This window comes from Schistocerca gregaria, chromosome 2 (genome assembly GCF_023897955.1).
Source record: "Schistocerca gregaria isolate iqSchGreg1 chromosome 2, iqSchGreg1.2, whole genome shotgun sequence".
Classification (NCBI taxonomy): domain Eukaryota; kingdom Metazoa; phylum Arthropoda; class Insecta; order Orthoptera; family Acrididae; genus Schistocerca; species Schistocerca gregaria.
Window position 1 is genome coordinate 1,003,073,143 of NC_064921.1, and position 27,277 is coordinate 1,003,100,419.

Sequence of the window (27,277 nt, forward strand, 5' to 3'; positions counted from 1 at the left end):
CCAGAGCTCTGTTTACTGGAATGTTTATGCTTTTGTAATCACAGACTTTCACACATGTGAGTTTTCACTATCATGTTTGATCCATCCTGTATATATAACAATAATGGAAATTTCTGAATGGAGCAATATGTAAAATAAGACAAAGGCAACCACTCACCTACAGCAGACTAATGTGAGGAGCACAGAGATGATAACAGGGAACAAAATACACATTACTGTTCAAGCACTTTCTCTTTTCCTAGGAAAAGTACACACATTCTTACACAGAACCACACAGACACTCAAACATGCTATCCTGCAGCCACAGAAATGTTTGTACTTTTTCTAGGCAAAGGACAAGAGCTTGAAAGTTGGTGTGGATGCTGCTTTCTGTTATATGTCTCTATGATTCAGACATTGTTCCCCTATAGGTCAGAGGTTGCCATTCCCTTATTTTACTCAATAATAAAACTAGTAATAGATCAATATATAACAAATCTTGTGTGGCTCAGAAATAGGGACAAATATTTTTATCTCACATCATTTCAGTGCTGGGCATGATGGTTCACATTAACGATGTGATCAGTAGTGAACTCCACTGCACTATTTCTCTTTTGTATCACCATTAAGTGGTGTTACCCTTTGCAGCTACATACATACAATATTTAGGTCAAGAGGAATATTCGATACAAGTCCTCAGCCTTGACCTCTGATGTAATGCTAATGGCTGGTATGACATCACCATTTGGCGTGTATATTCACAGTTTTGTTGTTAGCTGGCGAAGTCAATGAATGTGAAAGTAAATAGACATGATAGTAGTGACAGACAGTCCTGTAGCTTAGACCGAGTTCTAGGTAAGCTTGGTAGATTACAGTTTCGTTGTGGGTTGGCAGATCCAATGATTTTGAAAATAAAAAAAAATAAAAAATAAGCTGGTAGTGGTGAAAAGACTGATCTGTAGCTTTGCTCGATCCTAGGTTATAAGAATCTAGAATTTTTATTGACCACTGATCATTTTACAATGAACTAAGTTTTGTGATTGGAATATAATGGAGGACATAGTGATACATACATAATAATAAAATAAGTAATGTCAATAAATTATAGCATGCATATTAAGTACAGCAATAATAAAATGCACCACAGGAAAATTTCTAAGAGCTAGTGTCAATAAGCTATACTATAATATAATATTGTGTAAATCCTGTGCGTAATAACTGGATAGAGTATGTAGGACATAATTATACAAGACATAGCCACAGCACATAATAATAATACAATAAACTATAGGAAAATTTCTATTCTCCTCTGGCATGTCAAAGAATTCTTTAATATGATAAAATGGATTATCTGATAGCCAGATGTGCCACTAAATTTTAAAAATGTTTAGATCCCTATAACAAATATACATTGACAATTTGTTTAAAATTCTGAGGTTCACTATGTGGGTATTTTCACTTCTTGCTAACCTGTGCCTATCTAAATTAACCTTAAGACTGCTGTTGTGTTCATGAATTTCTTCCCTAGTAGAATATTCTGAAATATTATTCTTAACACAGAGCACAGACACATTATGCATATATTTATAAGTTTGACCATTCTTAGCCTGGAAAAAAAAAGAGAGAGAGAAAAGAAAAGAAAATGGCAGTGCCCCAGGCCTGAACAAACATTGTGGTCATACGTGTTTGAGGTGTGCTTTCTTTTGTGTGTGTGTGTGTGTGTGTGTGTGTGTGTGTGTGTGTGTGTGTGTGTGTTATCTGATGAAGACATTGGCCAAAAGTTTAATGTGTAACGTTCCTACTGTTGTGCCCGTCTGCAAATCAACATGTCATCTTTATGGTGAGTAACAGTCTATCCTTTCAGTTGTTCATACTACAACCTGGACTCTCCAATACGTCATATGGCCTGCAAGATTTATGACTGGAATAATCCAAAATATGTCACCCTAAGGTAACCCAAGTTCCTTACATCTGTAAGTTTCAAAATGACAAATGACACTCAATCACATATGTGATTGATATGTTCACCTCTGCAGAGTTTGGTGTCAATGTACACATCTAAAAGTTTTAGTGACTTGCTTCTACTTCATTTGACACTGCTCTTAGACATTCTTGGGTTTTATCAGTATTACACATAAGTTTATTAGCTTCAAACCAGTCCAAGGGCGTATCAAGAATTTATTTTCTTATCCTACTCAGATCTGAAATTCTGTGATATGTGGTAAGTAGTATTGTATCATCAGCAAAACATATGACAGAATGAGATATGTTACTAGTCAAATCACTGACCGCTGTAACGAAGAAGGGCTCAAGAACATCAAATTTCCATTAAGGAGGAATTTACATTTTTGACAAATACAAATTTTTTTTCTGTTGGTTAAATGAGAACTCATCACAGTGTATATGTTCCCACGCACCCCATAAAACTCCAGTTTCTTCAGTAGAATTTCAACAAGAATGTAATCAAATGTTTCACTACAGGTCACACAGTAATAGATACCATGTTTATGTCTTTAAGAGCTGTTAAAGTTTGATCCATAATTTCCAAAAAAGCCACTGTTGTGTTTATCCTCCTGCAGAAATCAAACTGACTGTTACATAGAAGAGTGTGTTTTTTAAAGTAACTGTTAATTTGTGTTTGTAGCAGGGCCATAAATATCTTTGAAAATAATGGTACAACTGAGACTCCTCTATAGCTCTGAGGAAGTTGTTTATTCCTTTTTTGAAGACATGGATAGCTTTGACATGTTGAGTGAATCTGCAAAAGCTCCAAATTCTACACATTTATAAATTAAAGCTAGTGGTAGAGAGACTGAGTGTTTGCCTTTTTAACAACAAATCTGACAACCAATAGCCGTCCATGCTCTTAGAATTTGAAAATAGCTTTTGTAATATCAGTAGATGTGATAGTAATCTGTTGAAATACTTGGTCACCTGGCAGTGAGGCTCCAATCAGGTCTATTCCAAATTAGCTTTTTGCTTTAATTCTTACATCACATTTAGAAAGCAATGATTTAATGCCCCAGGATTGAGCACAGTTGTTCAGGTGCAATTTGGTCTGTCACCTTGTTTTATTATTTGCCATGCTGTCTTGCAAGTATTGCGAGTCCTTTCTATAGAGTTTCCCATTGCTAGTTTTTTGCCAGCTTTGTGGAACTTTTTGCATTTAAGATATGACCTATAAATATTTTTTCTCTGCTGTGTCCTTGGGGTATAGTCAAGCTTACGTGTCTGGTACGGTATGAGAGTGTTGTCCGATTTCTTCAGAGACCAGTTCAGCCATTTATTTTTAAGTGCACTTGAAGGTCTAATTGTTTGTTACAGGTGAATAAAAATACCACAAATCTGTTTTTTTTTTAAGTTATCAAAAGCCATTTCAGCTCCACATTACCCCAATTGACAGTTACATAAAAGTCCTAATTTGCACTATCTAGTCTATTGATAAACACTCTAATGTCTATTCCTTTTGCCCTCTTACCAGCATCACTTTAGGTTCTTCAGTTTTAATTTGTTGCCTCATATATAGTGTAAGGAGCAAAGGCTCATGGTCTGCCAGGCCTCCTCCAGCAAGTCTGTCTGTAAAATTTTCCCTTTTGAAATTCACAATAATATTAACTGTGCAGGCATTCTTACATGTAGCACAATTACTTCTACAATATAGATCCACTGAGCTTAGCATATTCAGAAATGTCTTTATGACCTGCCCCTCTGTGTGTGCCTTTTTTAAGCTAAAATCACTACTGATAGCAATTTTTGACTTATTCTTCAAGATTTCTTTAACTGTTATCTCCCATTTGTCAATAAACTAATTTACATCTGCATATGGACACCTATCCAGTAAACTACAACTATATTTACATTCCCTAGTTTTACACAAATACACTCACTATCCAATTCTGACCAACATGTAGATAAATCAGTTCTGGAAAATGTTACTCTTTCTTTTAAAAAAAAAAAAAAAAAAAAAAAAAAAAAAAAAAAAAAAAAAAAAAATTTAAAATAACCAACCCTATCATTCTTTGACTGTTTTCTACACAACATGTCTGCAACAATGTACCCTTGAGGAAAAAATATATTTATTTGATCTTGGGTTAACCAGTACATGTACATACACAATATCGTGAGTTGATGAAGCCAATGAATGTGAAACTAACCCAGCTGAAACTAAAATAACCTGGTTGTGGTGGCAGATTGGTCTGTAGCTTAGGCAATTTGAAAAAAAAAAATTGCCTCTGATACCACGTTTCAGCACGCTGTTATGGTGTTTGTCACGTTTCCTCTGTCACTGATCAAAGCCAAAGCCGACGACTCGTATTGAATATGCTCTTCATCCAAAAATTTGATATTTTTTATCAAGTGTAGACTGCTTTCACAGCAAAGTTCTTAAAATTGAATTTATTGGTGAGTTTTCCTTACATGTAACATACAACTTACATAATTAAACACCATGTGTTTCACATGTCAATACAAAATTATATTATATTTTTTAGTATTACCAGCCCACTGTTTGGGAATGAAAGTGAAATAATTTATAAATTACAGAATTAAAAAGTTCCATTACTAAACAAAAATTTTTATATGTTATTCTATCCACCCATTTTAATCTAAAGCACATTTTACTGAAGCTAGAACAATACTAATGACCTAGTTTTCCATCACCTAGGGTATGACTGGCTCCTTTTTTTTATATTTTTGTGCAATATCTCTTGCATATATCAATTTCTATTCACATTGATTTCTATTATTGTTCATTATTTCTATACAAACACCCATAGTGCACTGTGTGTGTTAAATTTTTCATAGGTTAGTAGGAAAAAAAAACTGAAAGTGGTCAATGTTACCCTATGACATGGGATTACACTGACCCCTCAAATCTGTTTAATCATAAACATATGCACAATGGTCCTGGGATTAAAGTTAGTGTAGTGCAATATGTTTCTGACCCTGTAAAAAGATCTCAATGATCCCCAATGAAAACTGGATTTTTGTAAAATGTTGATAAGTTAAGTATAGGTAAAACACACATTTCTATGAATATAATTATCAATCCTTCATTTAAAACACACTAAAAAAAAATTTACTGACAAAAAACATTAACCTCATTTTACTAAAATCCTCCCTCGAATAGCCTGTAGCTCTGGTGAAGGCAGCCTGCCAATCATTTAACAGAATGGGGCAGTGAATATATCATGATATTTTGCAACAAATGTAGTTTTCATTGGGTCAGTGGAGTGAAGCCCCATTACTTCAACTTCCTTTGTTGCAACTTTTCAAATAATATAAACATAGTGAAAAGTTTGCTTTCCCCTTCTATCTGCAACTACTTTCGCCTTAACAAAGTTTTCTGAAAAAGGTATTTACACTCTCACTTAGTGAGCAGCAAATCTTCAACAACTCATCTTCTGACAAAGAATTATCACACTTCTGAACAGATTTTTCTTGGCCTTTAAGAGTTCTTTATTAACTGTGGATGACTTGGAACAACTAGACTGATGATAGTTTGTATCATTTGTACCTGCAGACAATCTGTTATGACATCAAGTTGAACACATATATTTCAAGGATGACACAATACATGTAAGTCACAGATCAAGTAAACAAAGTAAGACGTGTGTACACAGTAACAGTCAAATCAGCACTGAGTCCATGTCTAGCAGTCGCTGGCTGGGGCCGCGACTGCTGCACGGCTGGCAGACAGCGCCGCATGTAGAGGACGCACCTAACTGCACGGCGGCACTTTGAAAGATCGGCGGGTCACAACACAACCTGAACTTTTTATGTAGTGCAGACACAATTTCATTTGATAACCTTTTGAATGATTTTGGACCTGAACAGGTAAAACAAACTTTCCCAGGCTCACATCAATTTTATTTCTTTTTGTATTTTGAAGGGCTATTGGTTTCCTCTAGAGACTTTAAATAAGGAACCAGATATTCAACAGCTTCCTTTTTCTCCTCCTATGAAGTTCACCTGGGAGTTTAGAGAGTACAATGTCACTTTAATTAATAAGCTCACTTCTTCCAGTGCTTTCTTATCCACATCTAGGTACCATCTTTCACCTGGAGACCTTTGGTAAATTCTAGGCATTGCATTTATAACCTACTGTCCCCATTCTTTACAGTGAAAACAGAACATGAATCTCAATCTAACACTTCTGCAGTAAACGGAACACTTGTAATAACAGGGAATGTTCAAGACTAACTTTGAAGTTAAGTACACTGTTGCCCCGATCTTAATTTGTAAACAGTGATTGTAAATTGCAGTTTTGTTTTACACTATATTTAGGCAAACTCTGGTGATAATATTTAGAGGATCAATGTTACCTCTAAGAAAAAAAAGTTATGGGTCAATGTTACCCTTTTTTATAAGATGTGACTTTTAATTGTTAATATTGTTTGTACTGTTAACACGGTCAGACAACTCCATTAAAATGGGAAATTTCAACATATAAGAATGATGATGATGATGACAGGGTTACTAATTTCTTCTACACCAAGATGTTATTTTTGTTGTAGTCTTCAGTCTAACGACTGGTTTGATGCAGCTCTCCATGTTACTCTGTCCTGTGCAAGCCCCTTTGTCTCTGAGTACTTACTGCAACCTACATCTTTATGAATCTGCTTACTGTACTCATCTCTCGGTCTCCCTCTATGATTTGTATCCTCCACAGGTCCCTCCAATACTATGTTGGTGATCCCTTGATGAAACTTCCTGGCAAATTATAACTGTGTGACGGACCGATGCTTAAACTCGGGACCTTTGCCTTTCGTTGGCTAGTGCTCTACCAACTGCGCTACCCAAGCATGACTCATGACCCATCCTCACAGGTTCAATTCTGTCAATACCTTGTCTCCTACCTTCCGAACTTCACAAAAGCTCTCCTGTGAACCTTGCAGAACTAGCATTCATGGAGGAAAGGATATTGCGGAGACATGGCTTAGCCACAGCCGGGGGATCATTCCACAATGAAATTTTCACTGCGCAGCAGAGTGTGTGCTGATATGAAACTTCCTGGTAGGTTAAAACTGTGTGCCAGACTGAGACTTGAACTCAGGCCTCATAGCTTCAGTTCTGCCAGTACCTCGTCTCCTACTTTCCAAAGTTCACAGAAGCTCTTCCCTACTTCGACCATCATCATCATCATCATCATCATCATCATGTCATTTTGCTGCCAAAATGGCAAAACTCATGTACTACTTTGTGTGTCTCATATCTTAATCTAATACCCCCAGCATCACCTGATTTAATTCAACTACATTCCATTATCCTTGTTTTGCTTTTCGTTAATGTTCAACTTATTATTGCCTTTCATGACACTGTCCATTCCGTTCAACTGCTCTTCCAAGTCCTTTGCTGTCTGTGACATGATTACAATGTCATGGCGAACCTAATATTTCTTCTCCCTGGACTTTAATTCCTACTCCAAATTTTTGTTTTGTGTCCTTTACTGCTTGGTCAAGATACAGACAGAATAACTTCAGGGATAGGCTACAACCTGCCTCACTCTCTTCTCAACAACTGCTTCCCTTTCATGCCCATCAGCTCTTGTAACTGCCATCTGCTTTCTGTACAAATTGTACGTAGCTTTTCGCTCCCTGTATTTTACCTCTACCACATTTAGAATTTGAAAGAGAGTATTTCAGACAAGGTTGTTAAAATCTTTCTCTAAATCTATAAATGCTAAAACGCAGTTTTCCCTTTCCTTAACCTATCTTCTATGAGAAATCATAGGGTCAGTATTGCCTTGCGTGTTTGTACATTTCTATGGAATCCAATCTGTTAATATTCATACAGGTAGATCTGTTTACTCCAAAGGTGTCTAATTTTCCTGTAGGTGGCATCTATCTTACCCCTAGTCATATACACTTTCTACATCCTTACATTTTGTGCACTAGCCATTCCTGCTTAGCCATTTCGCACTTCCTGTTGATCTCATTTTTTAGATTTTTATATTCCCTTTCACCTGCTTCTTTCACTGCATATTTTATACTTTCTCCCTCCATCAATTAAATTCTTGATCCTCTGCTACCTTGACTATTTCATCTCTCAAAGCTACCCATTCTTCTTCTACTATATTCCTTTCCACTGTTCTTGTCAATCGCTCCCTCTAAACCTCTCTACAACCTCTGATTCTTTCACTTTATCCAGGTGATATCTCCTTAAATTCCTACCGTTTTGCTGTTTCTTCAGCTTTAATCTACAGTTCATAAGCAATAAATTGTGGTCAGAGTCTACATCTGCTACTGGGAATGTCTTGCAATATAAAACCCGGTTCCAATATCTCTGTCATACCATTATATAATGAAACTGAAACCTTCTGATGTCTCCAGGTCTCTTCCACATGAACAACCTTGTCTCATTATTCTTAAACCAAGTTTCAGCTATGATTAAATTATGCTCTGTGCAAAATTCTACCAAGTGGCTTGCTCTTTCATTCCTTTCCCCCCAGTCCATATTCACCAACCATTTTCTCTTCTCTTCCTTTTACTACTACTGAATTCCAGTCCCCCATGACTATTAAATTTTCATCTCCCTTAACTATCTGAATAATTTCTTCTATCTCATCATACATTTCTTCAATCACTTTCTCATCTGTGAAGCTAGTTGGCCTGTCAACTTGTACTACTGTGGAATTAGTGTCTATCTTGGCTACAATAATGTATAGAAGCTTATCCGTATTCTTTTTTTTTTTTTTTTTTTTTTTTTTCCAAGCCTACTTCTGCCTAACCCCTATTTGATTTTGTTTTTATAACCCTGTCTTCACCTGACCAGAAGTCCTGTTCCACCTGCCACAGAACTTCACTAATTCCCGCTACATCTAACTTTAACCTACCCATCTCTCTTTTTAAATTTTCTAACCTACCTGCTCTATTAAGGGATCTGACATTCCACACTCCAATCCGTGGAATACCAGTTTTGTGTCTCCAGATAATGACATCCTCCCCACATGGAGATCTGAATGGGGGACTTTTTTACCTCTGGAATAATTTACCCAAGAGGATGCCATCATCATTTAACCATACAGTAGACTGCATGCCCTCGGGAAAAATGACGGCTGTGGTTTCCCCTTGCTCTCAGCTGTTCACAGTATCAACACAGCAAGGCCGTTTTGGTCGATGTTACAAGGCTAGATCAGTCAACCATAGAGACTGTTACCCTAGCAACCACTGGAAAGGCTACTGCCCCTCTTCAAGAACCACACATTTGTCTGGCCTCTCAACAGATAGCCCTCTGTTGTGACTGCACCTATGGTAGGGCCTACAGCTACCTGTATCATGAGGCATGTAAGCCCACCCAACAATGGCAAGGTCCATGGTTCATGGGCAAAGACATTTTTCCCCAACTGAATTTACAAGCAGATATGTAGGGCATGCTTAAATTTTTTCATCTACAATATTTTTTAAATTTTATTTTAAAGTATGTGAATTCAAATCAACAAATTCCACTACATTACAAAGAAATTTTTAATTTCAAGAAGATATATTAGCTTATCCAGAACTGGAAAGAAAAGGATGAAACTCACGAGAGGGCCAATGTTACCCCCAGAGGGTCAAAATCACTCCGGTTGATGGTTCTTTCTGTTTTTACTAAAAGCTTTTAAAGATCTAAGGAATAAATGCATTGTTTCTTCTTATAATATTTAGCACTAGAACAAGAATCAAATTATTTTCTGATAAATGTCTGTAAAATATTTATTGTAATAGGAAATCAGTGACTTGCAATTAGATTTATACAAAGTAATGACAGTTAATGTCTCTGGAAAAATGGAAAGGCAAATTTTACATTGCTTATATGGAAAACAGGTTCTCAAACTGACCCTCATAGTCTGACAGTTGACTGAATAACCAATGTAAGTATTTGGTCAATATGGAAGCCCAAAAGGGTCACTGATTAATTGTACTGTTTGGGGCTTTTAAACTAAACAATTGGTTTTCAGTTTTTTAATCATTAGCATATAATGCATTCATATTAAACAGTGTGACACATATGTCTACTGCTGTTGCTACATTAAGTTATAATCATTTCAGGCTGTATCTTTTGCAATTGATGTAGTGTTATCCAAAACTAATACTTAAATATAATTTAAACTAAGTACTTGCAATGCCCCTATTATGCAAATAGTTTCCTTTACCCCATTTACAGCTTTAAATCTTGGAAAGGAATATGAACGACAATACCGTCACCGAGTTCAGTGTATAGGAATGTGTGGCAGTTCTCTCTACATATGGGCCTACCTGATTCTGATTATAAGCGTCATTTAGTGTTTGGACCTGTTTCTTCAAGGAATTTATTTTGTCGTTCAGTTCATCAGAGCAGGCTGAAAGCTTAGCTTTTTCCTTTAGCTTCTTTTCAACCTGTAAAAATATTATATATCACAAACATTCATTTCTGAAATGCACGCCACTGTTAAAATAAACTGTGATGAGCAGCCGACTGTGCCAGTTCTACGAAGACTTAGTTAATAATTTGAGATGCTGACCTCCTCCTCGAGAGCTTTATTCTCTTCATTTGCTCCTGGTACTCTAAATCCTTCAGCCCATCCAATCTGTGCTAAAATGTCATCAATATGTTTCACCATGGTTTAACGCAGATACATACACCCAGCTTCTGCTTGCGCACAGTTTCATATGGGCGCCATGGCAACGATAAACAATAATATTGTATCTACCAAATAAATTATCTTTGAAAAGTTGAAAACAATTACTACAATAGCAGTAGTGTAATTTTCACATCGTAACACATTCCTTGAATTTCATATCGCTGAACTTAGGGCTGCTTCCTCCCTTTTTTTTAAAAAAAAAAAAAAAAACTACCAACAATCCGACGCTTTACTACAATGATAAATAAAATATCTACTGGCAATTGGAGCCAATAGTAGTAACTTTACTACCATAAAAGTGGTAAAAACGAAAGACAAATGTGATATACGTCGGAAGAATATGGTTGACTGAACTATATACATGTGTTAATGTGAGTTTCGATCGAATAACAAGTACCGAATGTTTCTTGTATTTTTTACATTATTTCAGCTGTTATTGTAACAAATATATAATAAGATATACAAATGCAAGCCTTTGAATTTTATATACCAACATTATTCTTGCGTACCACGCCTTTTCTAATCAGTTTTTGCTTCAAATCATCGGACATTCACCCTTCGTTTCAATAGCCCACGAAAGAGTAGGTTGGTGGCGGATAAAACCGCTCATCAGCTATAAGTTTCACGCAAAATTTAACATATATAAAAAATAAACGTTTTTTTAAAGCCCACTTTGGTGGTCAATTTTTGTGATTCCTCAAATGTTTTTACTTTATGTTACAATTAAATTGTAGTCGCCAATGATAATGTTGCCGGATAACTTTAATGCTGCAGTTCAACCAATTACTGGGATCTATTTATACATCGTTCGTTGAAGAAGACCTTAGGAACCACAGTGTCTTCCCTTTTCAGGAATACAGTAATGTGTGTGAAAGTTTAACTTTTCAGTTTATATCGTGCTAGCATAAAGGTTACAGTATTATCAAATAGTTTATTAAGCAGTTTACATTTATTTTTGTCAGTCGTACATTGGGTACAAGGTACAAGATATGTGATGCTATAGTCTTTGGTTCACGTCATGTACTGACGTATTGGGCACCTTGTCTGCTGAGTAGCAGAAAGCGAAGTTGTAGTCAGTTTGTGGGCTGTGTGAAGTGTCGTGTTGAGTTTAATTGTGAGTGTTCCAGTAACGGTGACAATGGGTAAGATACCAGCCGGGCCAGTAGTTGACATCCTGGGCGATGAAATGACGAGGATCATTTGGGACCTTATAAAAGACAAACTCATTCTCCCTTTCCTAGATATTGAACTGCATACGTACGATCTTGGTATTGAAAATCGTGACAAGACGGACGACCAAGTGACAGTTGACTGTGCTAATGCAATTAAAAAATATAATGTAGGTATTAAGTGTGCAACCATTACACCGGATGAAAAGCGGGTAGAAGAATTCAAGTTAAAGAAAATGTGGAAATCCCCTAATGGAACAATTCGAAATATTCTGGGTGGTACTGTTTTCCGTGAGGCCATAATTTGCAAGAACATTCCGCGCCTTGTTACCGGCTGGGAGAAACCAATAATTATTGGGCGTCATGCCCATGCAGATCAGTATAAAGCAACAGACTTTGTTGTCCCAGGTCCAGGAAAGCTCGAACTGAAGTGGGTTCCGAGCTCTGGAGAAGGTAACAATACAATAACCCATGTTGTGCATGATTTTAAAGGCGCCGGCGTTGCGTTAGGTATGTTTAACACCGACGAATCAATTATAGCTTTCGCTCATTCCTCTTTCAAGTATGCGCTGGATCGTGGATACCCTCTGTATTTAAGTACAAAGAATACTATACTGAAGAAATATGATGGACGGTTCAAAGATATCTTCCAGGAAATATATGACAAGGAATACAAATCAAAATTTGAAGCCAAAGGTATTTGGTACGAACATAGACTTATTGATGATATGGTTGCATATGCAATGAAATCAGAAGGTGGCTTTGTTTGGGCTTGCAAGAATTATGATGGTGATGTGCAGTCAGATTCTGTAGCACAGGGCTACGGTTCTCTGGGACTAATGACATCCGTGCTTGTTTGCCCTGATGGAAAAACGGTTGAAGCTGAGGCAGCCCACGGTACAGTAACAAGACATTTCCGTTTCTATCAACAAGGCAAAGAAACTTCTACCAACCCAATTGCATCAATATTTGCATGGACCCGTGGTCTCATTCATCGTGCCAAACTAGATAACAATGAGGCCTTGAAGAACTTTGCCCAAACCCTTGAAGAGGTTTGTATAGAAACAATTGAATCAGGATTCATGACAAAGGATCTGGCTATATGTATAAAAGGTATGGCTAATGTCAAGAGATCTGATTATTTGGATACATTTGAATTCATGGACAAGCTGGCAGAAAATCTGAAGAAGAAAGTTGCATTATGACTACATAATAAACTGTAAATTCGCATTTTATATCAGTGCATTGGTTATAAGTCCATCATATGTATGTTGATGTTTTTATCCCAACAGCATTTATTTAAATGGGGTTATCTCAGGTGCTTGTGTAGCTGCATTTTTTATGTCCTGAATTTTGTTTATGTACTATTGTTTATTTTGTATTCAAAGTGGACATGGCATTGGTTATAAGCTTGTCACCTTTTTAAAAAGTCATTGTGTGTGTGTGTGTAAAGACTGATTTAGAGATGAATAAATATTACAGTACATTCTTGTATTGTATATCCTTTGCAGATGATGTTTTGGGTTCATATGTAAATAATGTGACTGTGTGTAACTTCCTGTGAAATGTGGTTTATTCTTGTCAGTTTATACAATATTCATATAATTTTAATCTGTTGTATAGGGTTTACTATGAAATTTTAATAAGTCTTCTGATATGGGCTGCACAATACTCGGTATACAAAAATGGGTATCCAAAACACACACACTTGAATAATTGCATTGTTCAAACTGTGGAACTGCCATCCATATATTCTTCAAAAGAGTAGCAAAACTTTTTCCTGAAAGCAAATAGCAGCCTTTTCAGTGAACCAGGCACCCTCCACAGTGAATATATTCCAGTCTTTCAGTTTATTAGTCATTAATAATTGTAAATTGTGATGTGCATTAGATGGGCTAACAGTGATGCAGGATAGTTAAGTAAAGAGCTTGTGATGGTACTTTGCTTTCAACTGCACCGTAAATAGACTATCACTAAAAAGTATTAATATGAATATGTATTTTTGTATGTCTAGTAGTTTTTCACAGTACTGGACAGGATGTTGAAAATTTTACAGGAAAAGTCTGAATAGGCAATCCCACTGCCATTGCACTAGAGAAAACAAATGCTATAACATAGAGGGGGTTAAAGAAGACATTAATGGTTTTAATACTCATAAAATTGTATGTAAATCGGAGTTAAACAATTTGATTGCTGCAGCATAGTGATGGATGTTTAACCACTAGGCGGGGTGCATAATGTTAGGCGTGAGGCTTTGCTGCAGCCTTGTGGCAGCCAACGTGTTATGGCACTGGTGGCTTCGGAGATTTAGTGATTGATACAGCAACTTTATGGAATATATAGTATTTGACATGGTGGGGGGGGGGGGGGGGGGGGGATTTTAATAAAGTTGCACTGTTGATTGTGTATATTAGCATTACCATTTTGCAAGGAAACTTCATGCTGTCAGTATCTGTACAGTAATGTATTAACATAAGTGTGTGTAACAGTTTGGGTCCATTGTTTTGAGAAATTGTAAATCAGGGCGTCAGTTGGCATACCATTGCTTTCCTATGGCACAGTGATTTGTTGAGCATGAGTGTAAACACCTTGTGACATTTAGTATTTCCATTACATTCTGAGTTGTACAGAATGATGGTAGTATTTCCAGTAGGTGTAGAATGACATGCCATGAAGTAAAACAAGATTTAATGGCTACAAAGACATTAAGTTAAAAAAAAAAAGTTAGTATACTGCTTAGGATAAAACTTGATTGGCCTATGTGTAAAGTATAGTGTGATGTAGCTATTGCATTTGAGTATTTTTCGTTGAAGTGGTTGTTACCATTTGTAATGGGCCAAATACTCCCTCCCCCTTTCTGCCACTTTCTTCTCTCTTCCAAAGCTTTAATTTGCTATTATAGTTCTTGACATTTTTGCTGTAACATGTCTTCAGGATGCCAGTGTCTGTCAAAGACAACACATTGTGTTAATGGAAAACTACATTTTAACACATTACCAGCTCATAAAGCATGATATACTAAGTATTGTCTCCAACACAGAAACGGGAAACAGTCACACATCGGTAAAGACAACTGGTATTGATAAGCTATTTGGAAAATGCTGAGCTCCATTTCTGACTGAAATAGGTAATAAACAATAAATTAAAGTTTGAAAGCACAAGTGGATCATCACGGAATATGTACAGTGCATGATTATGTATATCTAGTCGGAGGTGATGTGATCACTAGGTGTTAATAGAGCCCCAGTGCATTGAAAGCTGTGCAAGAATTGCTGGTAAGTGAATTCCTCTCTGATCAAAGAAGACAATAAATATAACTGTACTAGTACATAGAAGTGCACTAATATTTAAAAGCTGAACACCTACTGACTTATAACCAAGAATAAATATACGTTCAGTCAGTGGTCAATGACTGTTGATAATACATGAAGCATTTTCCACTTAAGATCACAGGTTGTTGTTATAGCCTAGAAAAATATGTATTACTTTCAAAGCAGTAACATTATTTAGATGACATTATTAAGTCTGAAACTTAAATATTTTTTAAAAAATGTAATCCATATTTTTACTTGCCAAAGCATAGTGGTTGAACCTGTTGTGGTGGATGTGGCAGTTTTCTTTAGAACTATATTATGTGTAAATTTTCTTACATCACTAATACAATGCCAGTGTCCTTACCATGTTCATGTAAAATGTGTATGTTGTCAGTCTTCCTTTCTTTGACAGTTTAATCTGTTCCACTGCTTACCTGGTCTGTGGTGCAGCCAGAGGTGTAGCTCAAGTTGGAAGGTGACAGTTTGGTTGTGAATTAGCAAAGCTAATGAATGTGAAAGCAGAAAATGTGGTTCTGGCAACAAAGAGAGCAGTAGTGAAGCCTAATGTTTTCACCTGTGCCATATTGAAAAATGGAGGGGGTTAGGGGGCAATACATAACTTTAGCCACAAAATATTGTGACATTCCAATAACCTTGTAATAGTGTTACAGCTGAAATAATCTAAACAAGGGTAAGCATGAGAGTGGACAGGCTGAGTCCTCCAAAGATTTTGTGTCTGCGTATAGACAGCAAGCTAAAGTGGCGCTATCATATTCAAGATCTATGAAAAATATTAAGCACAGCAAGGTTTTCTTTAAGAATCTCACCTGACAGTAGGGAAATGAACACAACATAAATAGCCAAATTATACTATTTTCATCCACTTGTTGTCTATGGTATAATATTCCCTTGAGGTCAACCACTAGCTAAAAAAAGTGTTGTGGGTACAGAATTGAGCTGTAAGAATTGTGCAGGAAGCGCATTATAGGTACTCGTTTAAAGAACTTCAAAGCTTAATAACTGCTCAGTTTTTTTGTCCCTGATGTGCTTTGCTACTAAAAATGGCAACCTACCGAAAATCAATAGTTCATAACAATTATAACATATGGAGAAATTGAATATTCACTATTCTCTAAAAAGATCCTAGTCCAGAAGGAATTCCATACCATGGTACCTTAATTTTTAATGCTCTCCCATCATAAATTAAAGATCTTGTTGGGAGCATGCTCAAGTATGAAGAAAAACAAAGGCACTTACTTCTAGAGGGATTTTTTGGTAATATAGATGACATTCTTAGCCACATTGCATATCACCTCCTTAGTATGCTTAAACCTGTGGGTCTTTTTTCCCCTAGATTGTTGATTTGTCAGCTGTTGTTTATGTACAGTGTAATCAAATTTATACTTACATTATGAACTGTTATATGTCCAGTGTACTTATGTACTGAACAATAATCTGTAAAAATTGACTCTTCCTGTATCCAATGATCTGTTCACATATGGATCTATGGAACTCAAATAATTCACATAATTAAGAACTTCTCATTGAACTCGTAGAAGTGTCAAATTATATGCTAATCTTAAGTAGTCATAGTAACATTTCATTACTCAGTTTTGATTAATGATCTGCTGAGTTTGTTGTAGCAGTTCAGTTTCTGGGTCGACCGAAGCGTCCGATCCACCCGTCGGCTTTGACCCATGGCGTAAGGCTGTTGTGGTGTGAGACGTCACAACGGTGCGGAATTTAGTTTGTGAGAGTGGCGTGTTTGCAGGTGTCATTTTGATGCGATCGGTGGTGCTTTCTGGTGGTGTGTTGGGTGATGTTTTTGGTTTAGTTTGCGAGTGTGGCGTCGTGTGTGAATTTTGGTAAATTGCTTTTTTTTTATGTCTTTGGTAGGTATGGATATGACTGACAGGGTCAACAGTTTTCGGTTGTGATGGGGGACAGTGCTTTGTCTCTAATAAAATTTCAACTATTCAGATTTTTGGATGAAGTCGTGAAGTGTTCAGTATGTCGTGAAGAAATTAGGCTTACTTAGTTCCAGCATTTCGGACCAGGGACGGCTGTATGTGGAGATGTCGTAAGGATAACAGGTCAAGGGAAGTGTTAGAGCCCAATGTGTGGCTGTGAATGTTGGTATCAGGAGATGTTTTTGAGCTATAAGTAGGTCGAGGGAAGTGTCAGGCCCTAATTTATGGGATTGGGAGCTGCTGTTGAGCTATATAGGTCAAGGGAAGTGTTCGATTCCAGATGGTATTGTGTTTAGTGGTATTTGGGGAGTTTTGTGACGTCTGTTTTTTTCGTCGTTTTGCATGGTTTTGTATGGGGGTGAGTGTGTTTGTTTTGTTTTTCGGTGTATTTTCGTCTTCATAATGTGTACATAATGACTTCATATGCGCCATATTGGAATCGTGGTATATTTGTGACAACATGGGTCAAAGCAGACGAGTGGGATCAGACTCTTCCGTATTTCCCAGTTTCTAACCAATGTACATAACATTCTTCTCTGATGATTATTATTGGTCCCATAGACTATATATCAATTAGAGGTTTCATATCCTGTTTTGCATTTAGTGGTATTAATTCTTCTTTGTTAATGTTTTCATGTCTCGGCAACCGCTTGTTCAGTTTTTACAGCAACTTTTCATAATATATAGATTCTGGTTTCTGTGCATTATTGCATTTTCTTCATTAGTATGACAATGACTGTCATGATGTACGTATGATGCCATCAGTATTTGCCTCTTAAGGACTGACAGAGATCATAACATTCCCTTTGTGACAGAGTAATGTGGTGTTTGCTAGATTTCCACCCCAAATCGGACGTCTATGTTTATTGAAAAGACTGAATGGCAAAATGATTGCTTTAAAAGGACCAAAGGGTGTACATTCCCTATTATCATTAAACCTGAAGCTGGACTCCATGCCTCCTGATGTTAGAAAAGGGTAATCCCACATAACTTTCCTTGACTTACAGTTCTTCAACTGTGCTTTCATTGTATTTAATAATTGAGTTGTACATTCAGTTATTTAACTGAGGATATTTTCCAAAAGCATTTTGTACTGGACCTATCATTCTCCCCCATCCCACTGTTACTCACAGAATTTTGCTGCAAGCATTTCCTGCATCACCAAATTCAACATAAACATCTGTACATTAAGAATCTTGCCAGTGTACTTGTACTTATCTTAATGGCATCTGGTTACTTTGATATTATTAAATTCATTAGATGCTCTCTAATATATGCAGAAAGTTTTATTGGTAGAATACTGAGGGAAGTGTCCACAAAAGAGATTGCTTACAAATCACCCATGTGACCCATCCTAGAATATTGCTCAAATGTGTGGGACCCGTACCAGATAGCACTCATAGGGGATGTTGAACATATACAGAGAATGGCAGCATGAATTGTCAGATTTGCTTAATTCATGGGATAGCATCCCTCACACAGATACTGGAGGAAACTATCCAGAGAAAGTCTATTAAAAAAGTTCCATGAACTGGCTTTAAATGATTACTGTAGGGATATACTATAACCCTCTACATATTGCTCAAACAGGGATTGTGAGGATAAGATTAGAGTAACTACTGCACACACAGAAGCATTCAATCAATCATTTTTCCCACACTCCATATGTGAATGGAACAGGAAGAAATCCTGATAACTGGTACAACAGGACATACCTTCTGCCGTGCACCTCAAGGTGCTTTTCAGAGTAGATATGTAGATGTAGAAAATTAGAGGTAATATTATCATGATGGGTATATCATAGGTTGGTGTTTCCTTACTTTCAGGGTTTATATTTTATGAAAATTTCAGGACTGGATACTTGCTTAAAAATTTTACAGGTACGGTATAAGTAACAGCAATATGCGAAAGGCAATGCTGAACAATAATATTATTGAATGAATTAGTTTTTCTTTCAAGGTGAATGCAGAAAAAATGAGAAGTGTGTGACAGAGGAAAGACATTTATTACAATGAATTAGATACTGCCCTTATAAGCACTTAGGGAAAGACACATCGAAAGATTATTTTGAACTGATACGAAGAAATGGCATAAAAGAAAGTTAAATAGGCTTCACGTAAAGAACTGTACATCTTACTAAAGGATTTGAATTCCCATTTTCATAATAATCAACATACCATCCATAATTAACCAAAAACATACAGCCATAAGAACATTACAGGTAGGTCCTGTATTGTGGAGAGAGCGAGCTCCTGTCACTACGCCAACTAGAATAGTTAAGACTGTCATAGGGCTGGAGTGTCATTGGACCTTTTTCTGTCCAGAAGCATCATAATTAAGCGTATTATGGCAGTATGGCATAAATGAGTGTTTCATTACAGTAAAACTGTGATTGCATGATGTATGAGACACTTGACATCTGATGTAATGGAGGAACTTGGTTGTTGATGTGTGAATGACATAGTATGATTAATTCAATTTGACCATAAACAGTTACCCTGAGACAATGACATACTGATAGCAGCAGTTGCCATTTACTGTCCTGGAGTGCAACAGCAGTTTGGGGGAGGAGGAAGGATTGCGTAGGGAGATTGTTCGACAAACTGCTTCCTAGCTGAATGCACTCAGCAGCAATTGATGAGCTTCTCTACTGTCCAGAGACCCAGCTAGCCATTGGGGTACAGAAAGCAGTGCCCACCATGTGGCCATATGAACAGCACATTGCTACTAAAAGCACGAAAAAGGTTGGCTACATCGATGATTTGCTATACATGTTGATACATGCTAACTGTACCCCCTTTTGCAACAGGGCATCTTACTGGCAGACAGTGGAGGTATTCCCACATGGCAGTGTTTTCATAAGATTAGCATGATGCATCTCATTAGCAAACAAAAAGAATTTGTCTGATCATGGGCATCTGTTTCTTCCCCTACTGTACTGTACTGCACTGCACTGGTGACCTGTACCATCTGTAGGACAATACACTAGTGTATCATTTAAGAATTGCTAGAATGGGTTTGTACTGTGTGCTGCAGAGAATTAGGTGTGCATAATTTGGACACAGGTCCCGATCCTCAGAGTTGTTGTTAGCAGTTGAATGTCATGGATCAGGATGACTTCCAAATACTTTTGGCATTTTTTGGATTCTGTGTTCCACATGATACTGCTGTCACCAAGTGAAAGCAAATGCTACATGCTTCTAGGCAGGTGTCTAATTCATTTGCTCATGAGTGGTACTAAAAGCTTTTCATGCTGCATTTGCATTTAAAAGAATTGTGTGCCATACTGAATATGATGTGTTTGAAGCTTTGTTCTCGGAACTGTGTCAGAATAGTTATGAGAAATAATCTTTTACTCATAAATGATTAAAGGGTGAAAGGTTTTATGTAGAACCAATGAAGCTGTGTGAAGGTATGTGATTCAAATCCACAACTTGTCATCTTACTCTGTCTTCTATGGTTTTCCCATACATATCAAGTGATCATGAAATGATCCACAGTTTAATATAGGGTGTCATAAAACAGAAACTAAAATCATAGCCAGTAAAGCATGAACATGCTGTGAAGCTATTTTTATTGTATGTGTGTACTTCTTTTTGGTAGAACAGGAATAAAGTGCAATAATTGGAAACGGATCTATTTCCTGTGCCTTGTTCATGTGATTACGCAACCCACTACTTTGTGTTTATTTTTAATTCCAACAAATTAATGTGCCACATACTTTAGTCCTTCATCATTGTTTTTTAAGCTTTAGGTTGCTATTTGTCAGTTATCTTAATGACTAACAGAAATGAGTTCAAGATAGAAACTTCATCCAGTACACAGACTACCACAGGGGGGGGGGGGGGGGGGGCAATGCATGGGGAATTATTGTCATCTCACTCATACAGTGCTTCAACTATACTTGTTTCTTTACTGGGTAGTGGTATGAAAGTAGCAGTGACATGCAAAAGTAAAACATTTCTTCAAAGAGTCATAGCTTGTATCCATAATGGGCCCAACATCTGCTAATGACTTATTTTTCAACAAACAAACTGATAGTACATGGCAGACCATCATCGGTGTCACAGTGACAAGTGCAGCATTGTTATTATTAGCTACGCAACATTTAAAGTGTTTGAACACAAAGCATTCACTTCTGACTTCTACTAAGCATGAGCTAAAGAACTTGCTGATCACTAAAAGTTTGACATATTTTACACTTTCTATCAACAAAACTAATGACTGTTTGAAAATGTAACAATATTATGAAAGGATAGTTGTTACCATGTAACGAGGCTGCACACACACACACACACACACACACACACACACACCATATTTTACACTTTCTATCAACAAAACTAATGACTGTTTGAAAATGTAACAATATTATGAAAGGATAGTTGTTACCATGTAACGAGGCTGCTCTCACACACACATACACACACACACACACACACACACACACACACACACACACACACACACACACGACCAGACCACAGTCTCTGGCAACAATTTTTTTGTGACCCAGCATCTCCACTACATGGTGAGTATTTGATCTCTCTCTCTCTCTCTCTCTCTCTCTCTCTCTCTCTCTCTCTCTCTCTCTCTCTCTCTCATAGAGCGAGGTTTCTATGGCTGCCGCCGCCTCTCGACTCCCAATCTCCATCGTTCATGGTCATTCCAGTATCCTTCATTAAGACCTCTGCCATTGCTTCATTGGCTTCATCTTCCCAGCATCTCGCAGGTCTACCATTGCCATATAGTTTTTGGCCATCTTGTGTCTGCATATGCTGTAAGTGACGATCTCAGAGTAGGTGCTTCCTTTCTATGTAGTCTAGGATTGTGCTTTTGTCATTCATAAACTCACTGAGCCTATCATTTTTAATATGATCAAGCCTGAAATATCCATAAATCTGTCTCGACAGCTAGCAGGCCATCTTTCTGCCTCTGAGTTAGTTCCCACAACTCTGCACAATATGTTGTTATACTTTCAATAATTGTGTGGTAGATGGTATGTTTTGTTCTGTGTGTTATGTTTTTATTCTAGATAATACCATTTAGTTGTTCTATGGCTCTCTTGCCCTGGCCAATTTTATTGTTCATATCATCCATACTTCTACTACTTAAAATTATGACACCCTTTATCAGTATGAGTACTAAGTTGTAAGTCGTTAACAGTATTTTCTCCCACTTTTAGATATTCTGTTTTAGATATGTTTATGGCATGACCCCATTTTTCATATTATTCTTTTAATTGGCGAAACATGTAATTTGCGTCTTTCTCATCTCCAGCCACTAACACTTGGTCGTCAGCAAGAAATGAAGTGAACAACGTCTCATTGTCTATGGGGATACCCATTCCTCCACATTTCCTGTCCCAGGATTTTAGTTCCTCCCCTTGGTAGATCTTAAAGAGGGCAGGGGTGAGTGTGCACCCCTAGCATAGTCCCTTCGTCACTTCAGACTCTTCAGATAGTTGATTTCTCACTTTTACCATTGCTGTGCAACCTTGATTGAGGAGTGTGACAGCTTTTGTCATTATCAATTAGATTTGTCCATAGCTTGTTCTGTGGAGCTGTGTCAAAAGCTTTCTGGAGGTCTACAAAGACAAGGTGGTTCGTAAGGCCCCTTGCTGCTTTTTCCTCCACTAGGTTTTTGAGGGTAAATACTCCATCAGTACAGGAGCGACCAGATCTGAATCAATTTTGTTCTTTAGATTCAGTTATTTCTTCGATCCTCTCTCTCTCTCTCTCTCTCTCTCTCTCTCTCTCTCTCTCTCTCTCTCTCTCTCTCTCTCTCTCTCTCTCTCTCCCCCTCCCTCCCTCCCTCTCCCTCTCTTTTTTTTTTTTTTTTTTTTTAAAGGATACGGCCATAGACTCTCACCACAGATGGCATCACACTAATACCACAATAGTTTGCACAATTTCTCCTGTTGCCCTTCTTAAATATTGATGTAATTGTGGCCTTTTTCCACTCCTTTAGGGCTTTGTCACCTCTAAGGCATTTGTTAATGTATACGGGCAGGGAAGGGGGGAGGAGGAGGTTGTTACATATGCCTTGTGATGACAGTGTGCAGGAGGTCGAGTGGTCAGGACTTGAGTGGGTATCCAGGGTTGCCGTTAAATGACAAATAGGAAATTAGGTACAATAAAGAGTATATATTTCAATGTATGGTGTACAAGGGGCGTTCCTAGGGTTGGAAGTTACCAGGTTTAGGCCAGTCTAGGAGGTTGAACAATCAATCAAAATGGGCAACGGAAGGGGAAGCGGTTCATATTAACTTACATTGGTGGCCAGTCGTGAAAAGCAGATCTAGAGGCTCTGCCTTCTGAAAAGACATCTGTTCTGCTCGAGGTCTGGATTGAGAGAGAGAGAGAGAGAGAGAGAGAGAGAGAGAGAGAGAGAGAGAGAGAGAGAGACTCCAGTGTCCACACATGGGACCGGTATCCCATGCACGCTATTGGCTAAAACCAATGGCGTGAATTCACTAGCAGTTTCAGTGTGTCTCCTGTGAGCAGCTTTAACTGTACAGAACTGCCTCAGTTTTGAAAGACAGACAGCCTGTGTCACATAGGCACAGCATAAGTTACTCTGGGAGAAAACTTGTGAAGATTTGACTGGGCCTTTGAAATAAACTTTTTAAACCAATTCCCTAAAATATTCCTTGACTGGCTGCTGCCATGTACCCATTTGTCAAAAATCACTACCAATATTTGAGTTTCGACAGTGCTGCTTTAACCAGTTCTAACAATATTATGAAAGGGATAGAGTAGCGACTATCCTTTTCATAATATTGTTAGTTTCCATCTTGGATTTTCCATAGTTCAATATTCGAAAATATAATATCCAAAAATAAATCTACTCACCAAGCGGTGGTAGGAGGATCTGTGGAGCTTTCAGAGTCAGTGGTGTTTTCTGAGACAAGGGAAAGAAAGAGAGGTGAAGGAAAAGGGTTGGTGAGGTCTAGGAAATGGGAAGAGTTATTTAAAAGTCCTCCAGAACCCTGGGTTGGGGGTGGCTCAACTACCTTCAGTCTTTCCATCTCATTCTGTTGTGTAAGTCTCCTATGACTTGAGGTTCTGGGTGGCTTTTCCATAACTCAAACCATTTTCTAAACCTCACCAGTTATTTTCCTCCACCCCCTCTTCCTTTCCCTTCCAGCCTCTCCACCAGCAGGAGGAGCCATCGGCTCTGAAAACTTAGTCTTTTGTGTGTTTTCTTCTACCATGGTGTAGCAAGTAGATTTTTTATCTGTACATATTAATTTCATTTTCTATTGCTGATGTATTTCTTTTGTTTGTTAATCAATGTAAAGGTACATAAAATAGTAAATCAGTTGTGTGAATGTTTGAACTTTTTGGTTTATGTTTCCTGAGCCTACTTTTATTTTCATTGCCTAAATAAAACACAAGCACTCTGTGTATCATACACCCATCCCTCCTTTTTCTTAAAAAAATTATTTAGCTTTTGTAATTGTATTACAGGTGGGTGTCCTTTTAGAAGAGACCCTTTTTTTAATGACCTTGTTCAACTTGAACTATTAGACATGCCTTAGTGGTCATTGTATACTTCATAAACCACAATTTGTCTCTTACTAATGAAATCTTGTATTTTCCACTCTTTTGTAACACCTCATCTCGAAAGCTTTGACTCTCTTTTTTTCTGCTTTCCCATAGTCTATGATTCACTTCTGTATAATGATGTATTCCAACAAACATTCATTCTCAGAAACTTTTTCCTTGAGTTAATGTTTATGTATAATGCTAGTAGACCTCTTTTAACAAGGAAAGCTTGCTTTCCATGCAATGAAGGCTTTCCCATCCAGATGGATTAGTTATTGACGAGTCATCCAGGTTGTATGGCAGTGCTTCAAGATACTTTTTGGTTCCTGACATTTTGTACAGAGCTGTACTGGACATATTTGGAGGTGCCAGGAGCACCTGCCAGTAACAAAGCCTTCTTTGCCTGTGGTGGTCTGCTTCTTATCTCCTCTTCACTTTGTGCATTTCTTTCTCACTTCCACTAGGGATATCAATGTCATCAGTAAATTGTACCATTCGTATAGGACCTATTATTTCGTTCTCTTCTCCTACCCCCACCCCCCACCTACCTCCATGTTCAGGCCTCATGAATCTTTTCACTGTTAAGAAATGTTGCATCTTCTGAGGACCTGGATGTCTTCAGGAACACTGAAAATTAAAACTACATATTATTAATTTATGAGTTATCTGCATTGGTTAAAACTTCGTTTTGAGCAACGTTAATGCTATTTGTTTGTGAACAAGAGATGGAAGTACCAGTGTCTTTAAGTACCATTTTGAAAATAATAATAATCCCTTATATGATTAAAAAATTTCAGCCTGAACCAGTCATTAGGACTATCAGTAATTATCTTGCTGAGAGAAAATTAGAGGAATGTAAAAGAATGTGAAGATAGTTTTGCTAGGTGTTCTGTTTCAGTCAAGGCAAAAGTTATAAATCACACACTCAAAGTGGGGGCACAATTAAATGTGATTTGACAAGTTAAACAAACATAAAAAATCTACTGAAATTGTAAAAAGTTGACTACATTATTACTTGTTTCTAGTAAGTAAAATATTCTGACAGCTGTGTGATAAATTATTTTGTTGTAGCATATATTACAGTATCTTACTGTTACACTCAAAGTACACAGTTGTGGAAAAAATTACTGCAAGCTCTTTGTCTGCTGTTATTAATCGTAAGTCCTTCTGAAAGTCGTATCTAGGATGCATAAGGACTCTCAAAACTGATTCTTCAAATTCTGTATGTCTGTTTTTTGTGATATATTGAGCCTTTCCTTCAGTGTGTGAGACTGTAGCATTTAAATATTCATGTTACTGTACCGGTACCTTAAGTCGGAACAGTTCAGTGACAATATGCAATGCATCCCTATGCACAATTTTATACCATGTGTCCCCTGTTAGTGTAGCATGATATGAATTTCACACACCACCAATATAGACTACAAACTTCTAAGAAGGTGGTATTAGGACTCCTAAGGTATCTAATATATGATGTTGATAGTTTAAATAACTTGCTACCAGACAGAGAAATTGGTACACCAGTCACCATCAGTAAGAAAGAAAATGGTGACCTATACGATCAAGTTTGACATGAATAAGTGATTGAAATATGTAGGGAATAACCACTAGAGTCTTATCATACAAAATCATATTTTTGAGCATGAAATGTTGTTGAACTGAGGAAGTGGTAAAAATGATCACTCGCTTAAAACAAGGTATCTGTGTTGAAACCTGTGTATGGCACAAATTTTCATTAGAGTGTAATTGTCTTGATGCATGTGTAATGTTTTCAGATTGCTGTCTTCAGTTTGAATAATATATTTGCAAAAGGATTTGTTGTTGTTGTTGTTGTTGTTGTCTTCAGTCCTGAGACTGGTTTGATGCAGCTCTCCATGCTACTCTATCCTGTGCAAGCTTCTTCATCTCTCAGTACCTACTGCAACCTACATCCTTCTGAATCTGCTTAGTGTAGTCATCTCTTGGTCTCCCTCTACGATTTTTACCCTCCATGCTGCCCTCCAATGCTAAATTTGTCATCCCTTGATGCCTCAAAACATGTCCTACCAACCGATCCCTTCTTCTAGTCAAGTTGTGCCACAAACTTCTCTTCTCCCCAATTCTATTCAATACCTCCTCATTAGCTACGTGATCTATCCACCTTATCTTCAGCATTCTTCTGTAGCAGGATTTCATGTGGCGTAAAGATGAAACGTATGTCTTGTAAGTGAAGCTGTTTAACCAAATCAATAAATGACGTTCTGTGACCTTAACATACTTACAAAAGTAATCATTGTTACGGAGCATAAAAAACAACAGAATATTTTGATAAATGTTAAGTCACCTGTAAAGAATTGTGGAAACCTTTGATGCAGGTGTAAGGATCTGTAAATTATTACTTCAGTTGTGAATAGCTTAAAGGTTTTTCTAGCTTTCAAAATCCATAGGCCTTACTGGCATTTTGCTCTATATAAGTCAGTGTATAAAGTGTCAAGCACATTTCCAGTCTACCAGCGGCCAGACGAGTGCTGGTAGCCATTTGGAAACCACATTGAGGCTGACTAGTAGCATCAACTCGTAACACTTCGGCTTGAATGGAGGCAGCAGTTGCCTTGAATGTGTGACAATCTTAACACTTTTTGCAAGCCACCTCAGCTGTTAGCAATTCTGCATTGGGAAAGAAGAAGACAGAACATGGAATAGGGTTTAATTATTT

General features: G+C 37.3%; 2 protein-coding genes across 6 annotated transcripts in view; one reads left to right on the top strand and one right to left on the bottom strand.

Moving 5' to 3' along the window:
* The window catches only part of LOC126335503 (coiled-coil domain-containing protein 39), a 424,893-nt gene that overhangs the window by 357,562 nt on the left and 40,054 nt on the right, over positions 1-27,277 (bottom strand). The window contains exons 1-2 of one of the 5 annotated variants that reach the window (XR_007564887.1): positions 10,460-10,673; positions 10,215-10,334 (exon numbers count right to left, since the gene is read on the bottom strand). The exons of 1 other annotated variant lie outside the window; for it this stretch is intronic. Coding sequence is in view for 3 of the 4 variants with exons in the window: in XM_049998846.1 (XP_049854803.1) it covers positions 10,215-10,334; positions 10,460-10,558 (219 nt within the window). In the remaining variant the exon portion in view is untranslated. Of the gene's footprint in view, positions 1-3,457; positions 3,556-10,214; positions 10,335-10,459; positions 10,735-27,277 lie in introns of those variants that run through there. 3 more of the 5 variants (XM_049998846.1, XM_049998847.1, XM_049998848.1) reach the window with 3 other exon arrangements.
* On the top strand, positions 11,330-13,258 carry LOC126335505 (isocitrate dehydrogenase [NADP] cytoplasmic). The gene has a single exon (XM_049998858.1). The coding sequence runs from the start codon at positions 11,718-11,720 to the stop codon at positions 12,951-12,953; it is 1,236 nt and encodes a 411-aa protein (XP_049854815.1). The 5' UTR covers positions 11,330-11,717; the 3' UTR covers positions 12,954-13,258.